Source organism: Melanaphis sacchari, unplaced genomic scaffold (genome assembly GCF_002803265.2).
Source record: "Melanaphis sacchari strain LSU unplaced genomic scaffold, SCAv2.0 Contig44_pilon_pilon, whole genome shotgun sequence".
Lineage (NCBI taxonomy): Eukaryota > Metazoa > Arthropoda > Insecta > Hemiptera > Aphididae > Melanaphis > Melanaphis sacchari.
The window spans coordinates 1,477,779-1,501,792 of NW_020271295.1; the positions used below are offsets into that span (position 1 = coordinate 1,477,779).

Below are 24,014 nucleotides of genomic sequence, written 5' to 3' on the forward strand. Positions count from 1 at the left end.
AATTTTATTTTTTATTAAATTGAAATTTCCAGGAAAATATTCTGCTTTGGAACATTCTGCTAAAATATAAAAAAATTAAAATCTTAAAAAAATAATTTCTTAATTTTTTTTTTCTAAAATGTTTTCTTATACCTTATATTTTAAATTATGTAAGAAAAATATTTCGGCCAAAAACATTGGAGCATAAAAAAAGTAACAAATTTATATCTTTAAAATAATTGCCTCGTACATAATATGATACGCAAATGCATATTACCTACGTATAAAACCTTCGTGAATTTTTATCAAAAAAACGGTGAATTCTAATACGCGATGCGTGCGCATATTATATTATATAAACTTACATTATTTACTCACGTTGAATGAGAACATCGCATATTTTTAGAATATGTAACATGCATCACCATAGCTATCATAATTCATAGGTATATCTATATACTGTGACGACGTGCAGACAATGGGAAAGACGCCGCGGATTCGAATACGTGTGCTACTCAATCATCACAATTATTATTCTCTGCATACAGATTAGTGAGCGAGAACAACGCATGTGTTTAGTATTCTTGGCGTTACCGGTCGGCTTTTTCGACATTGCGACGGGGGAACCGATGATTCGATGCTTTCCAACATAATATAGAAAAATTATCTGCAGTATATAGGTAAAAAAGTTCACTTGTGTTACATTTTTTTGACGTCGTTTCTTACAGGTTACGGCCGACGACGACGATTACAAAATATAACTGAAATATCATGTACACTGCGTAATTAATCACTATCAATGCATTGAGTATAATAATAACAATATGTTGCTCTTATCGTCCCTCTCTTCTCCTAAAGTGATATAAAGAAAGAAATCCAAATTAATTCACTTTATCAGTGGGATAAAGAATTAAATAAACTGTCAACTAAACTTAACGATGTTAAAAGAACCACAATATCTAAGTATTTTTCGTCAACGCCCCTAAAAAGTACAAAATCTCCCTATCAATTAACTCAGAATACATTACATACACATCACTCACCTATAAATTCAACGAAGAAAAAAGACTCTCCATTTGCATATAATGTGGAATCTTTATTAGAGTAAAATATATTTTAACTGTATAAAGAATAAACAATTTAGGTGGGGAGGGGGGAAAGAAAATTCCTGATCCTTGATATCCTAGTTAAAACGTTAAATCTAGAACCTATTAACATCTTTTAACTCATCAAATTCTTATCTGAACTCGCTTTACAAATCAAATGTAATGCGAATCCATAAAACAACGAAACATAAAATCTTATTACTATACTAATATTTAGTATATAATTTATTCAATATTTATATTTTTTTATTTATTATACAGGATACTGTGTGTCTGGGTAGTGTGTATACTACAAAATTGTAAATTTGTTACTATTGTTAATTATTTAATATATGCATATATTTAATATCAATGTAATTTTACTTCAATGGCCACAAATGCCGTGAAAATATTTTTAATAATTAAAAAATAAATGCCTACTGAGAATAAGTACACATTGGGTTTTTGATCTACAGGTATAAAATAAAAACTATACTAATTTGAAATTTGAATTTGTATTTGAACATTATTGTTTATTCGTTTTTATAATATAATACATTTGCATGATCATAATCGCAACCTTTTTTTTAGTAATGTATTATGTAATCATTTTTAATAGTTCAATAATGTTTTTATTATCTAACTGAGTATATTGTAGTATAAAAGGGATGTGAGGAATCCCCACTCATGGGCCTGTGAGACATAGATTATGATAGTATTCCCTAAACTGACACCTGAAGAGGACTTATATCCGAAATTTACAGTCTATATACTTATTATTATACAGTGGTATAATTGAATCAGTCATAAAAGAAACTGTCTTATCTGAAAAAATAAAATCATGTTTTATTGGATACTTCTGACTTCATAATATTAAGATCTATACATTTTAAGAAAATTCCGATTTGTCTAACATTAATAATGGATTTTATTAGAGATGCAAATAGTATGAATCAAGAGAAAACCCTAGTAGTCCAGTGAATGTTAATTTAATTTTTCTGAAATTTTGGATTTTTAGATAAATTAGGTTTTTCAAACATGACTGATCAAATACTTTCGATAGACGTAAATATTTTAAAAATAAATATAGGGTGAATTTTCACTATGAATAATTCATTATTTTAAAAACTATTAACGTTAAAAAAAAAAAAAAAAAAAAAATGTTTTTTTAAGTTGTTACTTTTATATAAAATAACAGAAAATTTTTCAATTCCATATCCATATTCATAGCAGAAAATTATTCTAAGTTTTTTTGTATCTTTAAATTAAATTTCGAACGAGCAGTTTCTGGAGTATAGATATTCCTTAAGTTTAGATGGTGGAGTAATGGGTCAACATTTTTTGGAGTAGATACTATTCCGTGTTATTCCATTCCACTCATGAGAACATGTCAAAGTTAAGTGAATATTTTATGAAATTGCGCGATATTATTGAAAATTGAATATATATGTTATATGCATAAAATGTTTTAAGTGTGCTAGTTGTTAGTACGATATTTGCATATGCAATTAAAATTATCGATACGAATGACATACAAACACGTGAATGGAGAAGTATAGACCAGCCCAAAATGTATAGTAAGCTATTAATTTTTAAAATAATGGCTAACTACTTACACTAACTGTATACAAACTATAAAGACTTAGATGCTGTTAAAAAAAATGTGTTAGTAAATTACGTTATAAACCATTTGGGTTATTTCGTACCAATGTGAAATAATTACAATACTCAGATAAAACAAATTTGTTATAAAGAGTTTTTTAATTGAATTATTTTTCTTTTAAGTAACTAGAATATTCTTAAATAATGAACTTTTTTCTCTAAATGCATACATTTATAATTAATATTTATACAGTTATAATGTTTTGATGAATATTAATTAACATGTTATTAAAGTGTTACAAGGGTCGAGGAATAGTTTAAAATAAATAAATAAAAAATTATATTTAAATCTAAAACTCAAAGATAAAATATCATTATAATAAATCCATATGTTTAAGATACAAACTTCACTGTAGTTAGCAACGTGTTTCATATAGGTAGTGATATATAATTATAATTTTTAATATTTTATTAAATTTTAAACGATACTAAGTATATAGTTAGAATATAGCCTGTGTTCTTCCACTTTCAAGCAATAAATATTACAAAATTATACATTGCTATACTGTATGCAACATGCTAGATAATTCAAATATAATATTTTGTAAGGATGTTAATAATTACTTGGTAAAGATATCTTATTGTAGATTAATTCCGATGTTATCAATGAGTACATTATTTATTTGGTAATGTTTTTAATCCCACTGAAAATTGGCTAATTAAGTATAAAAGATACCTACATAATTATTTTCGTTTCCACGGTATTCATTTCTCTTGGCTAATGGCTAATGGCTAATTAAATAATTTATGTTATTTAAACTACTTTAATATGGAAATATTCATTTTACATTAAGTAGTAATAATTAATTAAATGTTATTAATATATTATTAAAAATGACAAAAAAAATTGTAATATTTTTTTTTTTTTTTTCTATAAACATATTACACTTAGGTATTTTATTAATAAATTTTACGTTTTTATAAAATAACACGATAAAATTCTGTTCAAACAATCAATACATTTATAAGAACTTTTTTACTAAGTTAGTACAGCATAAAAGAACAGATAGAGTTCATAAAAAATATATAGGTAATATATTGTGAGGTAACAGATAACACTAATTTATATATTTGTTATAAGCTCTTAAGTAAAATTAGAAGTTATTAATTAACCAATTCAGACGTTTCCAAACTTATGAATGAGCCAATGAACGGGTAACGTACAATTTTTAGAATAGATTTTCGAGATTTCAAGTCATGGTAATAAATTAATTTGTTTATGATAAATATACACATAGTTTAATGTTATATGTTTGTTATAATTAATTTTGATCATTATTATACAAGTTTAAATATTTTTATAGTTTCCTTAAAACTATACAATTCGCATTTATTATGTACTCATTGTAAGTTTTTCTGTTTTTTATATAAGACTTTAATCATACATTTTTTACACTAAACTCTTTTGATATATTTATCGCAATTTAATTACTATACGTTATGTTACAATAAAATCATAAAATGTATGAATATGGTATTTTTAAACCTTATATTTAAATAATTTTTATGAAAATTAGGGATTAAAATTTAAAATGTTTTAAAAAAATAATTTTAAGTTCTGCCAATAATAAAACACTTATATCTATTATATAAATAATTATTACCTATTTTCAATGTGTACTCGTACATAGTAAGACTAGTAAAGTCATTACATATAGGTACTTTATAATTTATAACAAGAAACCCAATAATGCATCGTAATTTGTATAATTTATTTATTTATTGAATTAAAAAAAAAAAAAATGTTTAGGACTTACCTTGTCTTAATGAATTGTATTCTTTAATTATTATTATTATATTTCGAGTAATATACATCATAATCACAGAATTTAGAGTATTAATCAAAGGGTTGGTTTTAAAAAGTAATCCGGTTTAAGGACATTGATATCTTGGTATATAGGATATATTTTTATACCTAATGTAGTTTTTAGTTCAAAACATTTGGGTTCTTGACATTATCTTATCAAAACATAAGTGTGTTAATCTTTCTGAGTATTATAATATTGTATAGCATTAAACCGCATGTACATTAAAATACGTAAAATGTCCTTATAAACTTGTATTCTTTATTAAAATAATAAAATACTATACCTACTTCGTTGTAAAGTTTATAAGTCATAAGCATATAACACTTATATACATTTGTTTTAATTTCAGAAACAACCCCAAAATATTTATGAGATCATTAAAAATTAATTTTAAGTTATTTATATTGGAGTTTTGTACTCAAGTGAGACTATGATAGCTTATGTATACCTAATATACATGCAATCAACATTTTCCTGTGAAAATGTTAAATTATTTTCTTAGTTTTAAGTCAGAATTGTCAAGAAACATTAATTTAGATATTACATCATAGATTAGACAAAAAAATATGGTGAAACATGATATGAATCAAACATGTTTATTGAGAATAGTTATGGACCATAATTAGTGAATAATAAATTGAATTAAAAGTATTAAGTACGTTATTAAACATGTATTTCACAAATAATTTAGGATGAAAAAAAAATATTTAATTTACAACCGGAAATTAGGAAGATTTTCACACGCGACTGTATTTTAATTTTCTGAATATTAATATCCAGACTTCTAAAGCAGGCGACAGTTTCAGCAAAAAAAAAATAAAAATAAATCACAAACGACACAAGCCTGCAATAATTTCTTTCCCAAATTGTTTAAAAAAAGCAAGTCTACCGGAAGTCGTCTATTATAGTTCACAGACAGTATAAACAACTCACAAATACACGTAATTCTTTCACAATATTGTAACATTATGATGTTTGAACTTGGATAACAACGCAGAAAGAAAATATAGTAAAGAAATGTATTAATAACACAAATACATTAAATTTTGATCATTAAATAAACACGTCGGTACTTTAGTTTAGTTAAAATTTTTTTTTTATTTTAAAATAATTTTAGTGCATTGATATTTTATAAAAATTACGTGCATTAATATAAACATTTTGGTGTTCATAATTTTTTTTTCAATACTAACAAACAATATTAGCAAGTACAATAATATAATTTTGAATGAGATTATCACATTATGTAAAAATGTATTCATCAAGAATATTTTTATTAATCCAGTCACATAAAATATATTGTCTTCGTATTTCAAAAATTGTAAAACTGTAGTATCAATTATTATTATTTAAATATGACGATAATTAAATATATGAATATACATTTCAGTATTTAAAAGTATGTGGACGACGTCGTCTATATGTCTGCAAACCATCACCACAGCGGATTTAATCTCTCGACTAAAACTCGTTTTAATCGCATTGAATGATACTAAAGTAACATAAATTACTATATTAAAAAAAAAAACTTTTTGTTACCCGATCTACCACAATATCTCTTTATAACCCAACGGACGTGAAACCATGAGAGAATAATTTTGTGCACATAATATGACCTTTTATATATAGATGATTAAATGATCACCACGGAGTATTAAAATATTTATTTAAAAAAAAAAGTAATTAAAAACATGTGTGAAAACGTTCTGAATTCTCAACTAAAAACGTGTTTTTGAGTAGGTATGCTGTTTTCATAAAAATAATGGACCAAGTCAATAATTCAAAAACTAGATTTAATAATAACGTAAAAAAAAATCTAATTAAATAATCCGATTCTGTTACAAGTGGACTGTTCTTGTTTTCTTTGATTTATGTCAAATATGATATGCCTATATACATTTTTACAAATAATAAAAAATGGTAATTTCGTCCTTCTTTTGTCCTTGGTATAGTTGGTACCTACAGATATACCGGTATTGGGTTCGGCATCATAAACATTCACAAAAAGCTCTCAAGTTTAAAACAATTAAAACGTGATAAACGCGATTAGATTTGTAATTATTTTCGATGCATACACGTGTGTAGGTAATACACGCGCGCGCTTGAATCCTGTGTTGTTCATAGCGTCATCGTTTCAGAAATGAAGTGTGTAAAAAAATAATACTGTGTAATACCGTAACTGTACACACGGGTATCTGATTCATGTGTGGCTATTAAATGCTAATTTATTTTGGCTCAATTGTTAAATTTAATGCGTCGGGTGAAAAAAAAATAAATTAAAATGTTCACCTTACGTAACACAATATACGAATATTTAACTTCATTGATAAAGTGCCAGGCTTATCTTGTTCGATTTTATTTCATGCACATATTATATGACTATTATTATTGTGTTAATAGATATGCGCGTGCAGTGTACCTACACCGTAAGGCGAAAATAAATCGAATTTGAATCCATTTATCCATATATATATATATATATATATGTATGTATACAATATAGTTTTATTTACACACACATGACAACGGTGTGCCGTTGTATGGGTAAACACAATATGATGGCGACGTCGGAGCGAACAATTGCCATCTTGGAATGAGTAGAAAGGTTTAGGCGGATCGGAGTTTTTTTCAAAATAAAATATAATAACCCTTTTCTTTTCGACCGGCTTTCTCTACAGGCCAGTCGTTCTGTATACATATACACTGACGCTTATAAAAATACAATATAATATCTACGCGCGTACATGATAATAATATAATAGATATAAGTGTACTATGAGCGTCCCGCGAATTTTTAATTCGCGTGTGGGCCTTAAACGCGCAGTGGGTCAAAAAATAATAATAAATTGTCAAAACAATTGTGGCGGGCGCTTAACTTAATAATAATAAAAACGAACGCGAGAAAAACAGTTTTAATAGTGGAGGGGTGACCGGGGAACGAAAAAAACTTACAGCGATGGTTTCAGTTTGTGTATACTGTCTGTGTGTCTGTCTGAAGGGGAGGGGGGCGAGTATTTTTTCCACGATTAAAACAACAGCTGCCGTTGCCGCCGTCGCCACCACTTTGTATATATATATATATATATTATTATTATTATTATATATAAACACAATAATATGTGTACGTATGGTTTGAGCTACGGCGGCAAAGTCGTCACCGGAAACGTGGGGTCGTTCACCCGATCCGAGCCGCCTTCCTGTGTTCTACATAACACACACATACACATCATCCCATCCATATTCCTTTTTCTTCGGCACAACCGGATACACACGATATGTGTGCGTGTGTATACGCCACGACCGTGTGCCTTATTATTAGCAGAATTACGCGCGCGCCAGCCTTCCCTCTTTTCTATACCGCACATAGGTCCCTCCTGTCTGTCAAACAGCGCGTGATATACGGAGAGTGGAGACGATGCTATTTAGCACTGACTGAACAAATTCAAGATAAAAAAAAATCATTAGAGCTCTAAGTCTAGAAAACAGTATTATGTTTGGTTTCAAATTTAGGTTTTGGCGCGTTCGCCGGAATCGCGGAACTACTATATTTATATTGAGAATATTCTCGGCCGTTGGCTAGGCTATTCATAATCTAATTCCACTAATCCATAAGAAAATTGCCATTGTTTCGTTGTATAAATTGTTATTATAATAATTATAAATGAATTGTTGATTTATGTTATTATAACTTATGAGCACCGCAAACGTCGCGTCGTTATAGACACGTGTTTCTACTCCACCAGAAACGAAATTGATATTAAACCTATTAAATTCTAAAATCCGTTTAAATCAAAAGAATGATTGTGTTTACATATGTGTAATTGATAGTAGATTTGTATGAACAAATAGAAGTTTGAATAAGACGTAATATTTAATACAATTAAGCAGTAAGCGTATATTATAAATTACGAGGTTCATTCAAAATTGTTATCTTGCGTAGATGTTACAGTAGATACACATTTATGTTTTTTAAGACAGCAAAATAGCAATGTGAATGGTTTACGTTATATGAATAATTTTTTCAAGTAATAAAAGAATGCTAATTATTTAAATAAAAATAAAAATATGAAAAATTTAGTTACAACAAATAGAAACAATGAAGTAAAAAGTTTAAAACAATCTAACCGTGATAATGTATTAAACAATTGCTTGCATGATATATCATGGCAGGGATAGATGCATATTACACAGCGATTCTCGCGCGTACACAACATAATATTTGCGTCGTTAGTTTTAACAAAAAAAAAAAAAAAAAACTGACGGAAACGAAGAAAAAGAGGTGAAACATGATCCGGGAGAATAATAGCAATTTAATTTACGTCTACAAATAAAACTAAAAAAATAATTTGATATGATATTTAATATTTATTGTAGTGATTGATGAGGGAGTGAAAGACAATATAATACGAGCCCTCGACTAGTGTGTTTAGGATAATCAAATAACTTAGTTTTAAACTATAGGCACGAATTTATTATTATACACAATATATATAGCCCAAACCGGCCAAACCTAAATATAATTAATATATACATTATATTATATACTACATGTGATAACAGATAGTTATATATTTTTTAAAAACGTGTAGAATATTATTCACAAAGACTAGAACAAGAATCAGTTTCAATAAAACTAATCAAAATCAAAAAAAATCTGTCAATTTTGATTGATTCAATTTATTTTCAATTGCTAAAAACACTGGAAACAATATGAGTAATTTTGAAATAAAGCTTCTTATAGCTCATGGCTTTATTTTAATACGAAACAAAAAAAAAATAATGCGGAACTATTTATTTAGCACACTATTTATTTCAGTATTAACAATCTCCATGTAATCCCCAGAAAAATATTTCTTATTATTAATCTATTTCTTTTTTCCCAATTGATTGTATAGATATTTTTGAAATATTATTTATACAAAATATCTTACTTCTCTTGTAAAAGGTACATATCATTTTACTGAACGATCATGAATTAATAAATAATAAGCAGTAATCTCTTGTTAGAGTTTCTGGTGATCCGTTTTCCAATATATCTACTGTTCATAGCCGATTTCAGTGGTAATTATAGTGTTCAAATTGAAATGTCCCTTTTAAAAAGCTCAATTTTACCGTATATATATTAAAATATATTTATTTTTTATCTCAACAAATTGTGTTCTATTACAAATTTTAAAGAATATATATATTTTTATTGTGTAAGCCTATAAATACTGGTTAATCGTTTAAAACTTTCATAAAAATTACAGGAATAATACTAATTTAACTTTTTTCATGACTTAAAAAATGAAGCCAGAAGCCCTGTATTCTATTAATATGGCGTGGATTTTAGATTTTATAATACAAACATCGATATTGAAGATAAAAACTACGGATTATATAGTTATTTCTATATAGGGGTGTTTGGTTAAAGAGTATGAGACATACTGAAAGACTAACAAAAATAGGCGAAACGCCCATCCTGTCTGTCGTCCAACGGCGCGTGGCGGTCACGTGTTTAACAATGATGTCTTATCATGTCTCTGGACCGTTTATCATCTCACACTATTGTATATAATATAATCATTTTATATTTGTATGTAATAGTGTATACCACTGTAGACATACCAAAATTATAAATATAACACATTTATAATGTATATGTGTATTATACCTATACTTAATAGTGTTAAAAAAAAAAAGTGTGTAAATAAATAAAAATAAACTATATTTTAAACATGCATTGCTTAACAAATAAAACTAAATTAAAGTCTATAAATAAATTGCATTAAATATAGGATAGGTGAATCAAAAAAAAAAAAAAAAAATTAATAATAATATGGGTCAGTGTAGGAAAAAATGACGGGTAATACCTAATGAAGTCAACCGAGTCCCACGTCCAATGACATCATCACGGCGAATCCCACGATACAACACCAACTGGCCAGCTTCCCGTTGCCACTGTAACAAAATTAAACACAGCAATTCGATTAAATGGCAACGTGTGTCCGACAAATGACAATGATCGTTTTTGTTGCTCCGGATTTTCAAACAAGAAAACAAAGTGTGAATAGAATAATATAATATGCTATACGTTCGCCAATAATTAACCCTCTGCTCATGGAGACTTCCACAGCCTGTTTAGATGCGATTGTTAAAGTTATTATATGTTTCTGACAGCTAGCTCTACAGTAGAATCTCAAAGGGATTTGGCAAATACACATTAAATGTTTTGTGGGTCAAAAATAAAAATATTCTATTGTTCTAATTCCTGAACTTGATTCTATATGCTATGGTCTCACGATCAAAGGCGCATGTACATAAATCTATAAGCTCAGAAATCAAAAATCAAAATGTATGTCTCTACCCTATAAGATGAAACAATGCAGCAGTTGCAGTAGTATAAAGGGTGTTAGAATAATTGGACTAAAGTTTTTAAAACCCAAACATGTATGCGAACAGTTTTATGAAATAATATTAACTATTTGAATAATTGTATTGGTAAGGATAAAAAGGGGTAAGAAATATGGATATTTGGTGACAAGCATAATATTACACGTATCGTTATCACACAGTTTAACATTTCATGGTAGTGCGTCAGTAACTGTAGTGTGTGCACACGACAAGTCGATCGAGTGATGTTAAAGTAGAATTTTTGTTCCCAATAAATTAAAAAATGTGTTTATACAAAAAAAAAATAAAAAATAAATACACCATCGAGAAGGGTACATGGCTTGATATATTTAAACGAGAATCGTTTCCGATCGTGCGCAGTCGTAATTTATCGTTACGATATCGTGTATAGATTTTGGCGACGAAAACGTCATATCGTCTCGTCGTTTTGTACAATTAAAAATAAGATGCGGGCGGTGGCGGCGATGACAGCCTCCGCGTTTTGGTTACAAGGCCGCGGCGGCCGGATGAAGTATCGATAATAATAAAATGACGGCATGGCGGCGGCGGTGGCGGCGGCGGCAGCCCATTCATGACGAACGTCGGCTCGCGTTAAACGCCATAGTAGGCAATAGAGGTCGCGATAGTCGACGCCGCCGTCACCGCGCGATCGTTCGCTCGTTCGCTCACTCACTAACGACCAAAGGAATCGTCTAATTTGTGTGTGTGTGTAGCGTAGTTGTATTGCTGCATTCCTGGCGTCAAAGGAGATTGCATACAGAGATTTTACAGTTACATGACCCCCAGAGAGCGAGAAACCATTGATATTATATATACGTGCACGACTGCGGCGGCACTGTCAGGGTCACACGTTATGCGCGCATAACGTATTTAATATTATAATAATAATAATAATAATATAATAAAATAGTGTTGTACCTATATTATAGGAAGGTATAATATGAAGCGTTGCACACGCGACACATACCTGCACACCACACCGGGGCGGGCGAGTGGGTGTGGGTACATCAAATAATATATAACAACGAAAGTACCTACCTCCTATATCGACAACATTAACAACAATAATAATAATATTGTGCGTTGTAATATTATAACGACGCAAGTAAAACGCGCGCGGGGGTGTCGTCTGGTGCGCGAGGGGACAGTCGGGTGTACATAATACGCGACGAGACGGACGGTGGAGTGGGTGGAGAGCGGTGGGCGGGCAATCGGGTGTGTAAGCACGTATATTATTATTATTATTATCGTAGCGTTGTCGTCACGTGACGCTGCAGTGACGTGGTTTGACGTCCGTGCACACCAATATACATACCTGGAATTCGACTCCGGTATGATGTCGTTGACGACCACGTAAATCATCGCGCCCGCGGCAAACGCCAGGGCGTAAGGCAACAGCGGTTTGATCAACGAAACGGCGAATATGCCCACGAGTCCGGCGATCGGTTCCACCATGCCGCTAAGTTGTCCGTACCTGTGAAACATCGATTAAATAACGTACATTAAACGTCGCACAATCAAAATAATGCTATCGAAATATTATTATATTATAATAACAATGAAACATAATATCGGGGACATCCCCATGCCCGGATTGGAAGGATAACGGCTTACAATTCTCAGTAAGCAGCCGGCCCATAGCTCCAAAGATACGGTGCAAAAAAAAAAAGACTTTTTTTGCTCATTAATTGTTTAAAAAACTCGAGTATTTTATTACAAAATTGAGGCATACGGCTCACTGTGCTGTAGAACAGTAACACATTGGCCCAGTCCGGGCCTGGACATTGCGAAAAAAGAGTTGTATCGAATGCGATGTACAGGACGTTAGCTGGTTGCGGTATTCTATCATACACCATGCGCGACTGCAAACAACCTTTGTTTTCGTACGTTACGAAATAAACACTTTAAACCCACGTCCGTGCTCATACAAAGGTCCGTGTGCTATAAATTATGATTAAACACCCCGCGAGTTTAATAATAGGTCAATTAACTCTATAATACCGTTTACACCAACCCTCGGGCGTTAATAGTAAGTAAAGTTAATTTGCCGCGTCGCGCGTAGATAACAAATCAACACGAGGCGATTGGAGAGTTGAACAATTTACTTTACACTCGAATCGCGTGGGTGTGGAGTAGGCTAACGCGTAAAGGAGTTACGAGGTCCATCAGTGTTTTTGGAAATTTAACACATGTGCTAATGCAAATGAATTTGCGCCCTTCTACAATTTTAACCCCACCCCCTCCACACATACACACTAACATTTTACTTCTTTTCAAATAATATGTAATTAATTGATGGTTTGAATGTTAAATCAAATTTTTTTTAGTTATTGTTTTTCAAATATGCCAACATACTAATGTTTTTAAATCATTTGATTTTTAATTTGATCGATAAAAATCAACAAATGGTAACAGCGACATTTTAAATACTTGCAGATATTTTCATTTCCATGTATAATTATTTTATTATAACTTAAATTACACCTTACATAATTTTAAGTAAATTAATTTAATTTTGTACAGTGAAAATAACAAATACCTCACCGCAGAATTTTTTCTAGAACTTCATTTCATGAATTCATATAATAAAAATGATTAGATATTGAAATATCAATAGGTATATTTGTCAACCAATAAATATGAATATATTGACGGGAAGTTGAATCTTATTTTTAACTTTAATATGTATCTTATATTTAATAATAAATAATAATAATGCAAATCATAATTATTAATATCACTAGGCGTTATATTATTTATAATGTACATTTTATGTCGTAAGCATACTAAATTCACAGTAAATTGTATACTAAATATATTCGGATATTCCTATATTGTGTAACATCGAATAGTAATCTATCTTGATTAACATAAAATTGCCCTATATTTATGATTTAAATTAAATAATACATTATTAAAATTAATAATAACATAGGCATGTTTTAATTTGGCTTTTACACTCCTTATTTTTGCTACACCTCTGAACTGGGCTAGTCTCACCAAGCCCGGCTTATATAACTACGGCTTTGCCTTCACGTACATAGACTACATACAATACTATTTCTCTGCAATCATATACGGTATACTCGGTTTAAACTTTAAATTGTCAGTTAAATATTTGAAAAGAAACGGGAACAGTAATACCCGAAAAGAAAACGCTGAAACAACGTGTCGCGTGTGTAACGTTTCGTGATACTGTGAAATTTATAAATACGAAAGTATTTGACGCATGGAAGTATTGTTGATTTTTTTTTAATTCTTACATATACGATATACGACACCACGAATTCCTCGTTGTAGCTTAAAGTTAATAATAATAATTTTAATAAATTTGTCTTAGGTATTAAGACTAGACTAGACTGTAATTAATTATTCACGTAATCTGGTAATTATACAATATCGATCTACCGATCTAATAAATTATTAATGACACATAATTCAGATCATCCAATAACATATTACATATACACACGAATAAACTGTTATATACTTATATAGTTATATTATATATATATTATAACAGAGCAATGAACTTCCTTAACTGTTACCTAATAAACTGTCTATAATATAAACTATAGTACACTGATAGTATTGTGTGTTCGTTCATCGTTATTCGTACAACAGAAATATAATTTTAATTCATAAATCTTTCGATAAAACACAATTTATATAATATACACATTACATACGTATAGTATTTCTTTTAAAGGTTTTTAATTGGACTAAACGTATACTGATAGTAGTATATTATCATTAATATTTTTTAGGGTTATAATTATATTCTTATGTAAAAAAAAAAAACTATTACATTTTTTAGTACATACTATATCAATGATATGTTATCATTCAATAAAAAAAAAAAAATTAAACGATTAAATAAAATCATTCATATTCTTAAAAAATAGTTATACATAATATTATCCTTATGTTACTCATTTTTTTTTTTTTATAGGCACATAAAAAAATATTATATAAAAACTAATTTCACTGTGTGTACGTGATATGTTTAATGAAACGCAGTTGAACAGATCTATTTTCACTTGAAAATCGACATTTTTGTCATACCCAAAACCAGATAAAAACGGATCCATTTTTGTCAAATCAGATAACTGTCCTTTCTGTTTTCGCCCAAAGGAGCAATTCTTAAACAGCATACATAGTTCCGTACATGTGAATGTAATTTGAATTTATATGGGATTCGTATGTAAAACCTCAGTGTTTAAAAATAGGCCTCAGAACAAATTTAACGATTTTATTAAACACAAACTTTCTCGACATGAATTTATAAAATACATTCAGAAAAACAACTTAAAATAAACTAGCAAATTGTTTAATTTATTAATAATATTAACAGAATTTTAAATGCGTGTGTTTGTATTGACAAAATAACTACAATTATTAGATGTATAAATAATATATTATTTCATGTTTTAAAATTTGTAATAAAAATAAAAAATTAACTACTTACCAATTTTATATAACTAATAAACTAGTATGCTGAATTTGTGAGAACATAAATCAGAAATAAACATTATAACTGTTATGAACGAAAACAGAATCTGTTATTATCTAGTTATTTGTGAAAAATAATGTAAAGTCAATTTTGAGAAGCCTTAATCACAACATGTATAAGTACGATTAACTTTTAACACTAATATAATATTATATTTTCGTGTTCTCAATTATTGCGAGTAGTATATTATCATAAACTAATAAACGCGAATGTGTTCAAAAAATAACAACGCTAAGGCATATAATATGATGATCGCTAAACGTTAAAATAGACGAAATTAAGCAACGAATAATGAAGGTATTTTTCTCCTTATAGAGAGTGTTTGCACTGGCGTAAACAAAGGATGTTTTTATAATCATGAATGCAAATATGTAGATATATTGTTGTACAAACAATTATGAATAGAATATCAAGACAATTATTTCAAAATTATGAATTTATTTTCTCAAACAAATGAAACATTAATTTATATTAAAATGTATCAAAATGTTGGCTGTAAAGTCAGTATTATCTACCATATTATCAAATGTACAAAAATTGAGTATAATATTATTTAGTATATGTGATCTACAAAGTGTCAAAAGAGAAAATTGGATCAATGTTTTTTTTCACATACATCAACTATTTGATTTATGGTATCGTCGTGGTATTTGTAGCAGCAATATACCAGACGGAAATCCGGATTTCCATAAACGCTACTTGTAGAATGTGTTCATTTTCCTAGTAGAGAACGAACCGCGCCTTGTAATTAGTGTGGCAATTTTCGAACAGAAGAATTATAACGGTTTTATAATAAATAATGTATAATATATATATATATACATTAAATTATTATGATGTATTTTTAATGGTCTATAAAACTCGACTGCTGATTTCTTCAGAAGGCGAAGGATTTGCGTCGGCGAGCATGACGGCGACGAGGAAAAAACTATACACAGCACGTACTATAAACGTGCGTGTATAAAATATAAGACATTAGACATAAGGTAATAATAGGCATACCTCCTCGGTAGGTAATACAAGGAATTGGAACATAGGGTAGTCAAAGGTAAACCAAGGGTTGGTAATTCGAGAGAAAGAGCGCTTACCAAAAACTTTTCCATTTCGAACATCCGGCTGCTTGCAGAGGTAAACTGACAGCTAATCCTTCCGGAAAATTTTGTATACCAATTCCCATGGCCAAATTTCTGAAACAATATACATTAACATTTAATTAAAATAATTAATCGTAATTTTTGCTGCATCAAAGTGCATTTTAACTGGTGGGGCAAAATATATAGAATGAATAATGACTATAAACGAAATATGGTGGTTATATAGTCTATAGATTTATTCTATATTTCTCGGTTTATTTTTGAACTTTCAAGACTCAACTATAAGTATACACAGCACGTACTTCTCCCTTATTGTAATTATACAATGGGAAATAAGTTGCCCACACAAAATATATTTGGCGTTACTGTTGCAATTTGAGTTGTAGGGATACGTTGTACATAAACAGTGGACATTTTGATGATTGAAAAATTTTTCTTCAATCCTTACTCACTCCATATAAGCACGTAGTATAATACATAAATATTTCATACAATTCTTTAACATTTTAAAGGAAAGATCGTATATCTTATGTCAAAACAGCAAGTTTATATGGTTTATACAAGACAAATTTTTGCAAAGCAGTAAATAATTAATTGCTGTATGAATTAGAGAATGCATGGAAAAGTGACATAGAACGTTTTCTGACTTTTGTAGCACTTTTCACTTCTCGTCATCATGCACGTTTCTTTTTAACAGTAAACAATACGTCGACCACAATAATGTGCAACATGTACAATACTCCGAGTTGGCAGTTGCATAAACAATACTGATCGATTAAAAGATTTACTAAAATGTAATGAACTAATCGCATTGGTCATTAAATTGTGTTTCAGGGACCGCCACCACTCGCGAATGATTCATTCAATATCTCGCGATTATAATAATACTATAGCATAGTGCGCCGTGTTTGTCAATCGTTTTCAATCCTTATCATCGTTTCGGCACAAACGGGAGTAAGTACACTACAATCAATACGTTATGTCGTTATGTGGGTGTATAATTCGTGTTTACTACAAATAGAAACGGAATTTTTTTTTGAAAAAGCACGTTGTACAATATAAAATAATAATATTATGTTATGTACGTTTTAACGATATCGTTATGTGTCGGTGGCGCTGCGCACGGCCTACGTCTATAGAGCAGACGACCGGGTCCCGGGTTGTGGGCGCGTGAGTGCGCGTACACGCGATCGTGTGCTCAGCGTATATAGCGGAATGGAACCGAAACGTGTACAGCTATTCGGAGAATGCGCGGAATGCGACGGATAAAAATCTCGTTGCCCCGGTTCAACGTGCCCACCACCGACGACCGTTCTCCAGACGCAAACACGCGCGTTTATATATAATAATAATATATACGTACATTATACGAGTGTACACAATACGCGTCGTGTATTTCTACCAACACGTTTTTTTCCCTTTTTTTTTTTTTTTTTTTATGGAAGAGCTTAACGGCCGTTTCACAGGGTCGGAGGGTGGTAGCAGCGGCGGTGGTGCCGAGAAGCCCCTCGGGGGAATCGAAAGACGTACACATAATATTATATTATACATTATACGACACAAATACGCGTGTATATACATTTATATTATTATGTATATGAATGAATCGGAAAATACACATTCAAACGTGCACTGCCGCCAACCGTCGCGCGTCTGCGACGCACAAAAATAATAGTTCGGTATTATATTAACAATATTACATTAATACATAGCGTTTTGGCCGCCGGGAGGAGGGAAAAAACGAAAACCCGTCTAAACGGGGCAAAACGCCGCGACGGTTAAATTATTATACTTCATAGGGACGACAGACATACAGATTTGGTGTGTACAGTCGTCGTCGTCGTTTCTCGAATAATAATAATAATATTATTATTATCATCGTCACCTTTGGGGGAAGGGGAGGGGGCACTGGTCTTCATCGTCGGCGGTGAACTGGGCCGCAGCAAAGTGCGCCACACGCGCGCGTGTGTATGTCACACACGTACGTGTAATAATATAACGGGTCGAGGACGCAGCAGCGATGTTGGCGATGTACGGAGACGATCACAGCGAGTAGTAAGTGACGGCAGCGGCGGCGGCGTTCAAGTGAATGAACCGCGTGCGCGCGCATGTGAGAATATTATGTACTCTCGAGTCTTTGGGCGATTGATGTGTGTGTGTTCAACTTGTAACACCGGAATGCCGAGAAAAGAAAATAACGAAGAAAAAATATACACACATGAAACGATGATGATGATGATGATGATAATGACAGTGATAACCGTTCACCTCGAGATATTACGCGCGCATTAAAATTTGTGCTAGCAAATCAGTGATCAACGTTTATCGATAAGAAGAAAGAATTTTTTCAGTTGCTTGACTATACGTAGTTAGTAAATACACTAGCTAGCTTGTTGAATATATAATGTAAAATCAAATAAAACGAACTCTTGAGAGGCGCCGTAGCACCACACAGGGAAGTTCTAAATACTTTGTTGGTCGTTTGAAACAGGAAGCGTTCCTTGGACCTCAATCCTCTCCCTCGAGATAACTAGGAGAATGAACGTCATCGTATTTCAGACTTTCCGTCACGTATCTACTTTACACACAAACATATAATATACATTACGCACGCAGTCGGATGAGCGACCATTTTGGTTTTATTAAATTTATGATTTATGAAAGGAAAATTACATTTCATATTATTATAGTTCTTTAAATATAATGCAATAAAAACGATATTTATATTTTTTTCAACGATGAGTAACATCTTAATTGATTTTCTGTTCTGTATACAACTATTTAATTTATGTGAACATTTCCTTTATACCCTTCTCTGCAGAATTTGTATATTTGATAGTGACTCATAGTAAATATCATTTTAAATAAATATTTATAACTGAATATATATTTTAACATAAATGTTTGATCTTTTAGTTATATCACATTCTTTAATAAATTAACAATATCTGATTCAATATAAAGAATATCCAAATTTAAAAAACAGCCTTTCAACATACTCGTTCTAACCTTTGTTTTTAATAATCAAAGACAATATTTTTCATACCTATTATTATCAATATATGGCTAAGGACTTATACCTTTAAACCATCACTTAGTTGTGCCTAAAGGAAAAAATGCAACTTTTCTTGTCTTACTCTATAAAAATTCGAAGAGCATACTCATGAGTGTAATATCTGTTACGGATATACTTTACACAAATGTTACTATTGTTAGATACAGTGGAATCGACGACGAATTTTAATTTCAGTCAATGGGTCACATATTCATAAGCATCACTCAAATAAACGAACAAATAACAAAATTCAAAACAAGTCATTCAGTTAATTTTTGCTGGAGATTGCAGTATATATTCTTCCGATTAATAATAAATAATAATATATTAATGACAATTAATCGAACATTTGACAAGCTAATGAAATGTTGCATGAACCCGACCTGCAGTGTATAATTTAATAGTTGTTTAATCACATTCATATGCTCTCAGTCATCGTAATCTCTTTTTTTAGTGATAAAAAATTGTATGTTTGTATGTTTTTAAATTTGTATTACTCATAGACGAGCAAGCTGTAATTGTAATTTAATTCTAAAGAAGTTTCGATTATAAAGTAAGTTATATTTTAATATTTGAATGAATTAAAATATGATGACTAGATTAATATACTATAACGTATTACAATACATGATAATATTAATAAGTAATGAATTCTAAAAAAATCAATTTAGGAAATGTAATTTACTACCAAGATATTTGAATAAGTCATAAATTGCCTAACGTGTGAAGCACAATAAATGGAAATTCGCAAAGATCTCAGATCCGTGGTAAATTATTATTTGAAAGTGGTTTTAAAAGCTATACCTACTATTATATATATGTGTTCATTATAAAATAAAATAAGGTATATAATATATATATAACATAGCTTATACAAATTTAAAAAAAGAAAATTTTCTTGGTATTATTATATTATAAAACTCATAGATTTACATGCATTATACATAGGTAATAATTTTAGAAATATTTGATCATTAAGTTAATAAATATTTGGTATTTTAGTTTTAAAATAACTGATTAATCAGTATGACAGATTTCCGTCAATTTTTTGCTATACCTATATGTTCCACGTGGGAGAGATAAACTTAGGCGTGACTTCTTTTAAATCCATATTACAATATAAAACACGTCTTTATATTTCACAATGAAATCGTTATAGTTGAGACGTCAAAAAATAAAATATATTGTTTTTATCCGTGGTTCCATCGAATTTTAATAATTTGTACTATAATGTTTTAAGGTGAAATCATTTCTGTCACGTCCGATGTTTGAATATTTCTTTTCTATAGAACTTTTTTCCAAAGTACTGACTTAATTCGTGACTATAATTGTAATAACGAATAGAAACGAGTAAAAGAAAAAAATGCTTATGAAATGTCACGTCCGGCACATAGTATATACTATATACACACGGTGGGACTAGATTTACTTGAGAATACCATTAACAATAATCCTATAACAAAAATTAATAATAACGCAACCAGTTTACATTTAATAAAAATCAAAATGAAATAAACTAGAAATTAAATTTTTTTTTAATAAATATAAACGACGGATATGGGGAAAAATTTACACATACTGAGACAAATGAATATTTACTGCAGGGTGGGCAACCGTTTCGTCCCGTATTAACTAAACGAAAAACCACGCAGGAAAAAAACTACTGACACACGTCATCACGAAATGTAAACACGAAAATATCATATCTAAATTTTAAGCATAGCTGTGTATATGAGTACCATTATTTGTCATTGACGCATGTTTAGGATTAAAATCGAGAAAAATACATAATATTTTTAATTTATAGGTATTAAAACATCATAGTATTAATAATATAAACTGTGCAAAAAATAGTTCTAAGGTTTTTTTTTTATAAGATGCATTTATTTAATTTAAAACTTTAATATAGTTATAATACTATATAATTCGAATAAACTCGAAAAATAAATCTGCAAATTTTATAAGTAAAAATAATGAATGTAAACATAATTTATTATGTAAGATCATTATTTATTAAATTAACTGTTTTTCGAGTTTTTCCCAAATCCTTCAATATTCAAAAATTTTACAACAATTATCCCATAAATTATTTTGTCGAAAAAATATGTTTTTAGTAGTTAAAAAGTATGTCCCATATATGATAAAGGTATAACTCACATTTGTTATATAAAAAAATCCCGAGTAATTGAATGTTATTCTTAAAAAATTTATATCATTAAACATTTAAAACTTAATAATGTATTATAATTCATAAGACGTCCAATACAACAACAGAAACACAGAATAATAGAACTAAAACTCTATATTTTAGAGAACGTATTCGACATTTTAAGGGGTTTGATATAGGCAATTTGAGTGTATTTTAGTAAAAATAAAAATAAAAAACATACAGTACAAATTTAAATTTTCTAAATAACTCACAATTGATTGTTTTCACATTCTAGAAAAATAATTTATAACACATAGAACAAACGCAATAATTTTAGTTTTTATTAAATAAAGAATATATCAATAGAAATTATATTTTTTCACGTATTTTGTAATTTAAAGGAATTAAATGTACTTTATGATATTTGATTTTATTGTGTACACTGTCCTTTTATAAATTTTAGATGAGTGATCATGTGTTCTGTATCATTAATATTAATTATTGTGTAATTATAAAATATACCAAAAAGCTTTTTCATAGGAAAGAATCAAAAAGGCTTTGGTTATAGCTGATAAAAAACATATTTTCATTATATTATATTATTAAGAAAAGAACTCATCCTGTGTAACGTTTATAATATAAAATATTTTATTTTGAAACAATAATGACTTTTCGTATAGTAACGCATAAAATTAAAAAAATAACATGGCACAATTAAAATATTTCTATTTTATTTATAAAAGTTTGTTTGTTAATTGCGCGATTCGAAAGCTATCTTAACTTTCTCATATCTGCACTTCTGCAGTTATTTTATACCTCTATATAATTTAAAAACTCGCTTATAATATGAACAAAGTATAAACCATCCGACTACATTTACATTGTGCTCGTTATGCGTGACGTCTTACAAATCGAATAGTTATTAAGAAGACGCTACACACGTGTTGTCTCCGTTTGATTAACACGTATACAGCACAACGTTTAAGCCGTTTTAAATTTTAACTTAGCGGTGTTAGCTTAAAAAATATATTAAATATACCTAGAAGTTTTTGCTTAGTATAGAACACTATTTAATTTGTCACAACAATATTTTTCTTTATTTAAATTTTAAAGCGAAATATGAGAGCATTTTAAATTGTAATATTTCACATACTCACGCAGAACTTTAAAATGAAAGTATGGAAATAACCTATAATTTTCTAACATGCTTTGGTAATAGGGCATACTCTAACATAAAAACTGACTACACCGCAATAAAAACTGTTCTACGTAAATTTCCTGTCGTATACGTTTATAAGATGGACTGAATACATGTGTAGTTACAACACTCTTTTAAGTAACAAGATAGAATTTTGATTTTGTTTATATAAAAATATATATAGTTTCTTTATACATACATTAGGATAAAATGGCCAGCTAATAATAGTAATATAAAATTCAAATTTGTCAGCATCACACCTCTGTGTATTACTCAGCATATACGACCTTCCCCAAGCTTGCATGGCGAACGACACGGATAAGTTGACTACGACAGTGACGAATTTAAGGGGGGGAGGCAAGGAACCCAGCCTCCCTTTGACAATTATACTATATTTGTAGTTGAAATAATATAAGTTAAGCCACTGGCTGACGAATATGATAAACTATATAGTAGACTGAGATACTCGACGTGTACGTATAAAAAGTTCCGAAGCGAGTGCAGCTATACTGTCCAAGATCAACTTCATACTTAAATCACACGCACATACCGCTAGCTAGATCAGATCAAATACATAATAAGTATGATGATATTGTAAACAACATACACAATGGCGCGGCTTTCGCTTTTTTGTTTTTTTAGTCAGTTATCCTCGGTATGCGTGATAGCTCACAGTATCGATACACAATGTATTTTGTTGATATATAACAGTAAATAAAAATAATGAGCTTTTTTTAACCATTTGCGCGCATTATGAACAAGTTGACTAGTAATATTGCCCTGCTCATCGATTTCAAATAATTAATGTGCGAGAGGTTAAAAGTTTATCGAAAACGCGGACTTTTAATTGCGCGCCGGACGGCGGAGACGCGCGGTGGCCCCACCGTTTACACAACAACAATACTGTAATATATTGTGTGCCCGGGTCACAATGTAACTACTTATAATGGTTATAGACGGAGTGTACATACGATTTAGATAATGTCAAAATTCGGCATAATACGGTTCATTGAACTATCTAGGCGCTCATGTCGGCTGAACACTGATAAACACTACCAAATTACGAATACAGACCCAA

General features: G+C 29.9%; 1 protein-coding gene across 4 annotated transcripts in view; it reads right to left on the minus strand.

Moving 5' to 3' along the window:
- Positions 1-24,014, minus strand: part of LOC112597918 (zinc transporter ZIP11) — an 88,953-nt gene that overhangs the window by 40,161 nt on the left and 24,778 nt on the right. For 3 of the 4 annotated variants that reach the window (XR_003114868.1, XM_025344155.1, XM_025344154.1), the window contains exons 5-7: positions 16,529-16,627; positions 12,243-12,401; positions 10,387-10,474 (exon numbers count right to left, since the gene is read on the minus strand). Coding sequence is in view for 3 of the 4 variants with exons in the window: in XM_025344155.1 (XP_025199940.1) it covers positions 10,396-10,474; positions 12,243-12,401; positions 16,529-16,627 (337 nt within the window). In the remaining variant the exon portion in view is untranslated. Of the gene's footprint in view, positions 1-10,283; positions 10,475-12,242; positions 12,402-16,528; positions 16,628-24,014 lie in introns of those variants that run through there. The other variant, XM_025344153.1, reaches the window with a different exon arrangement.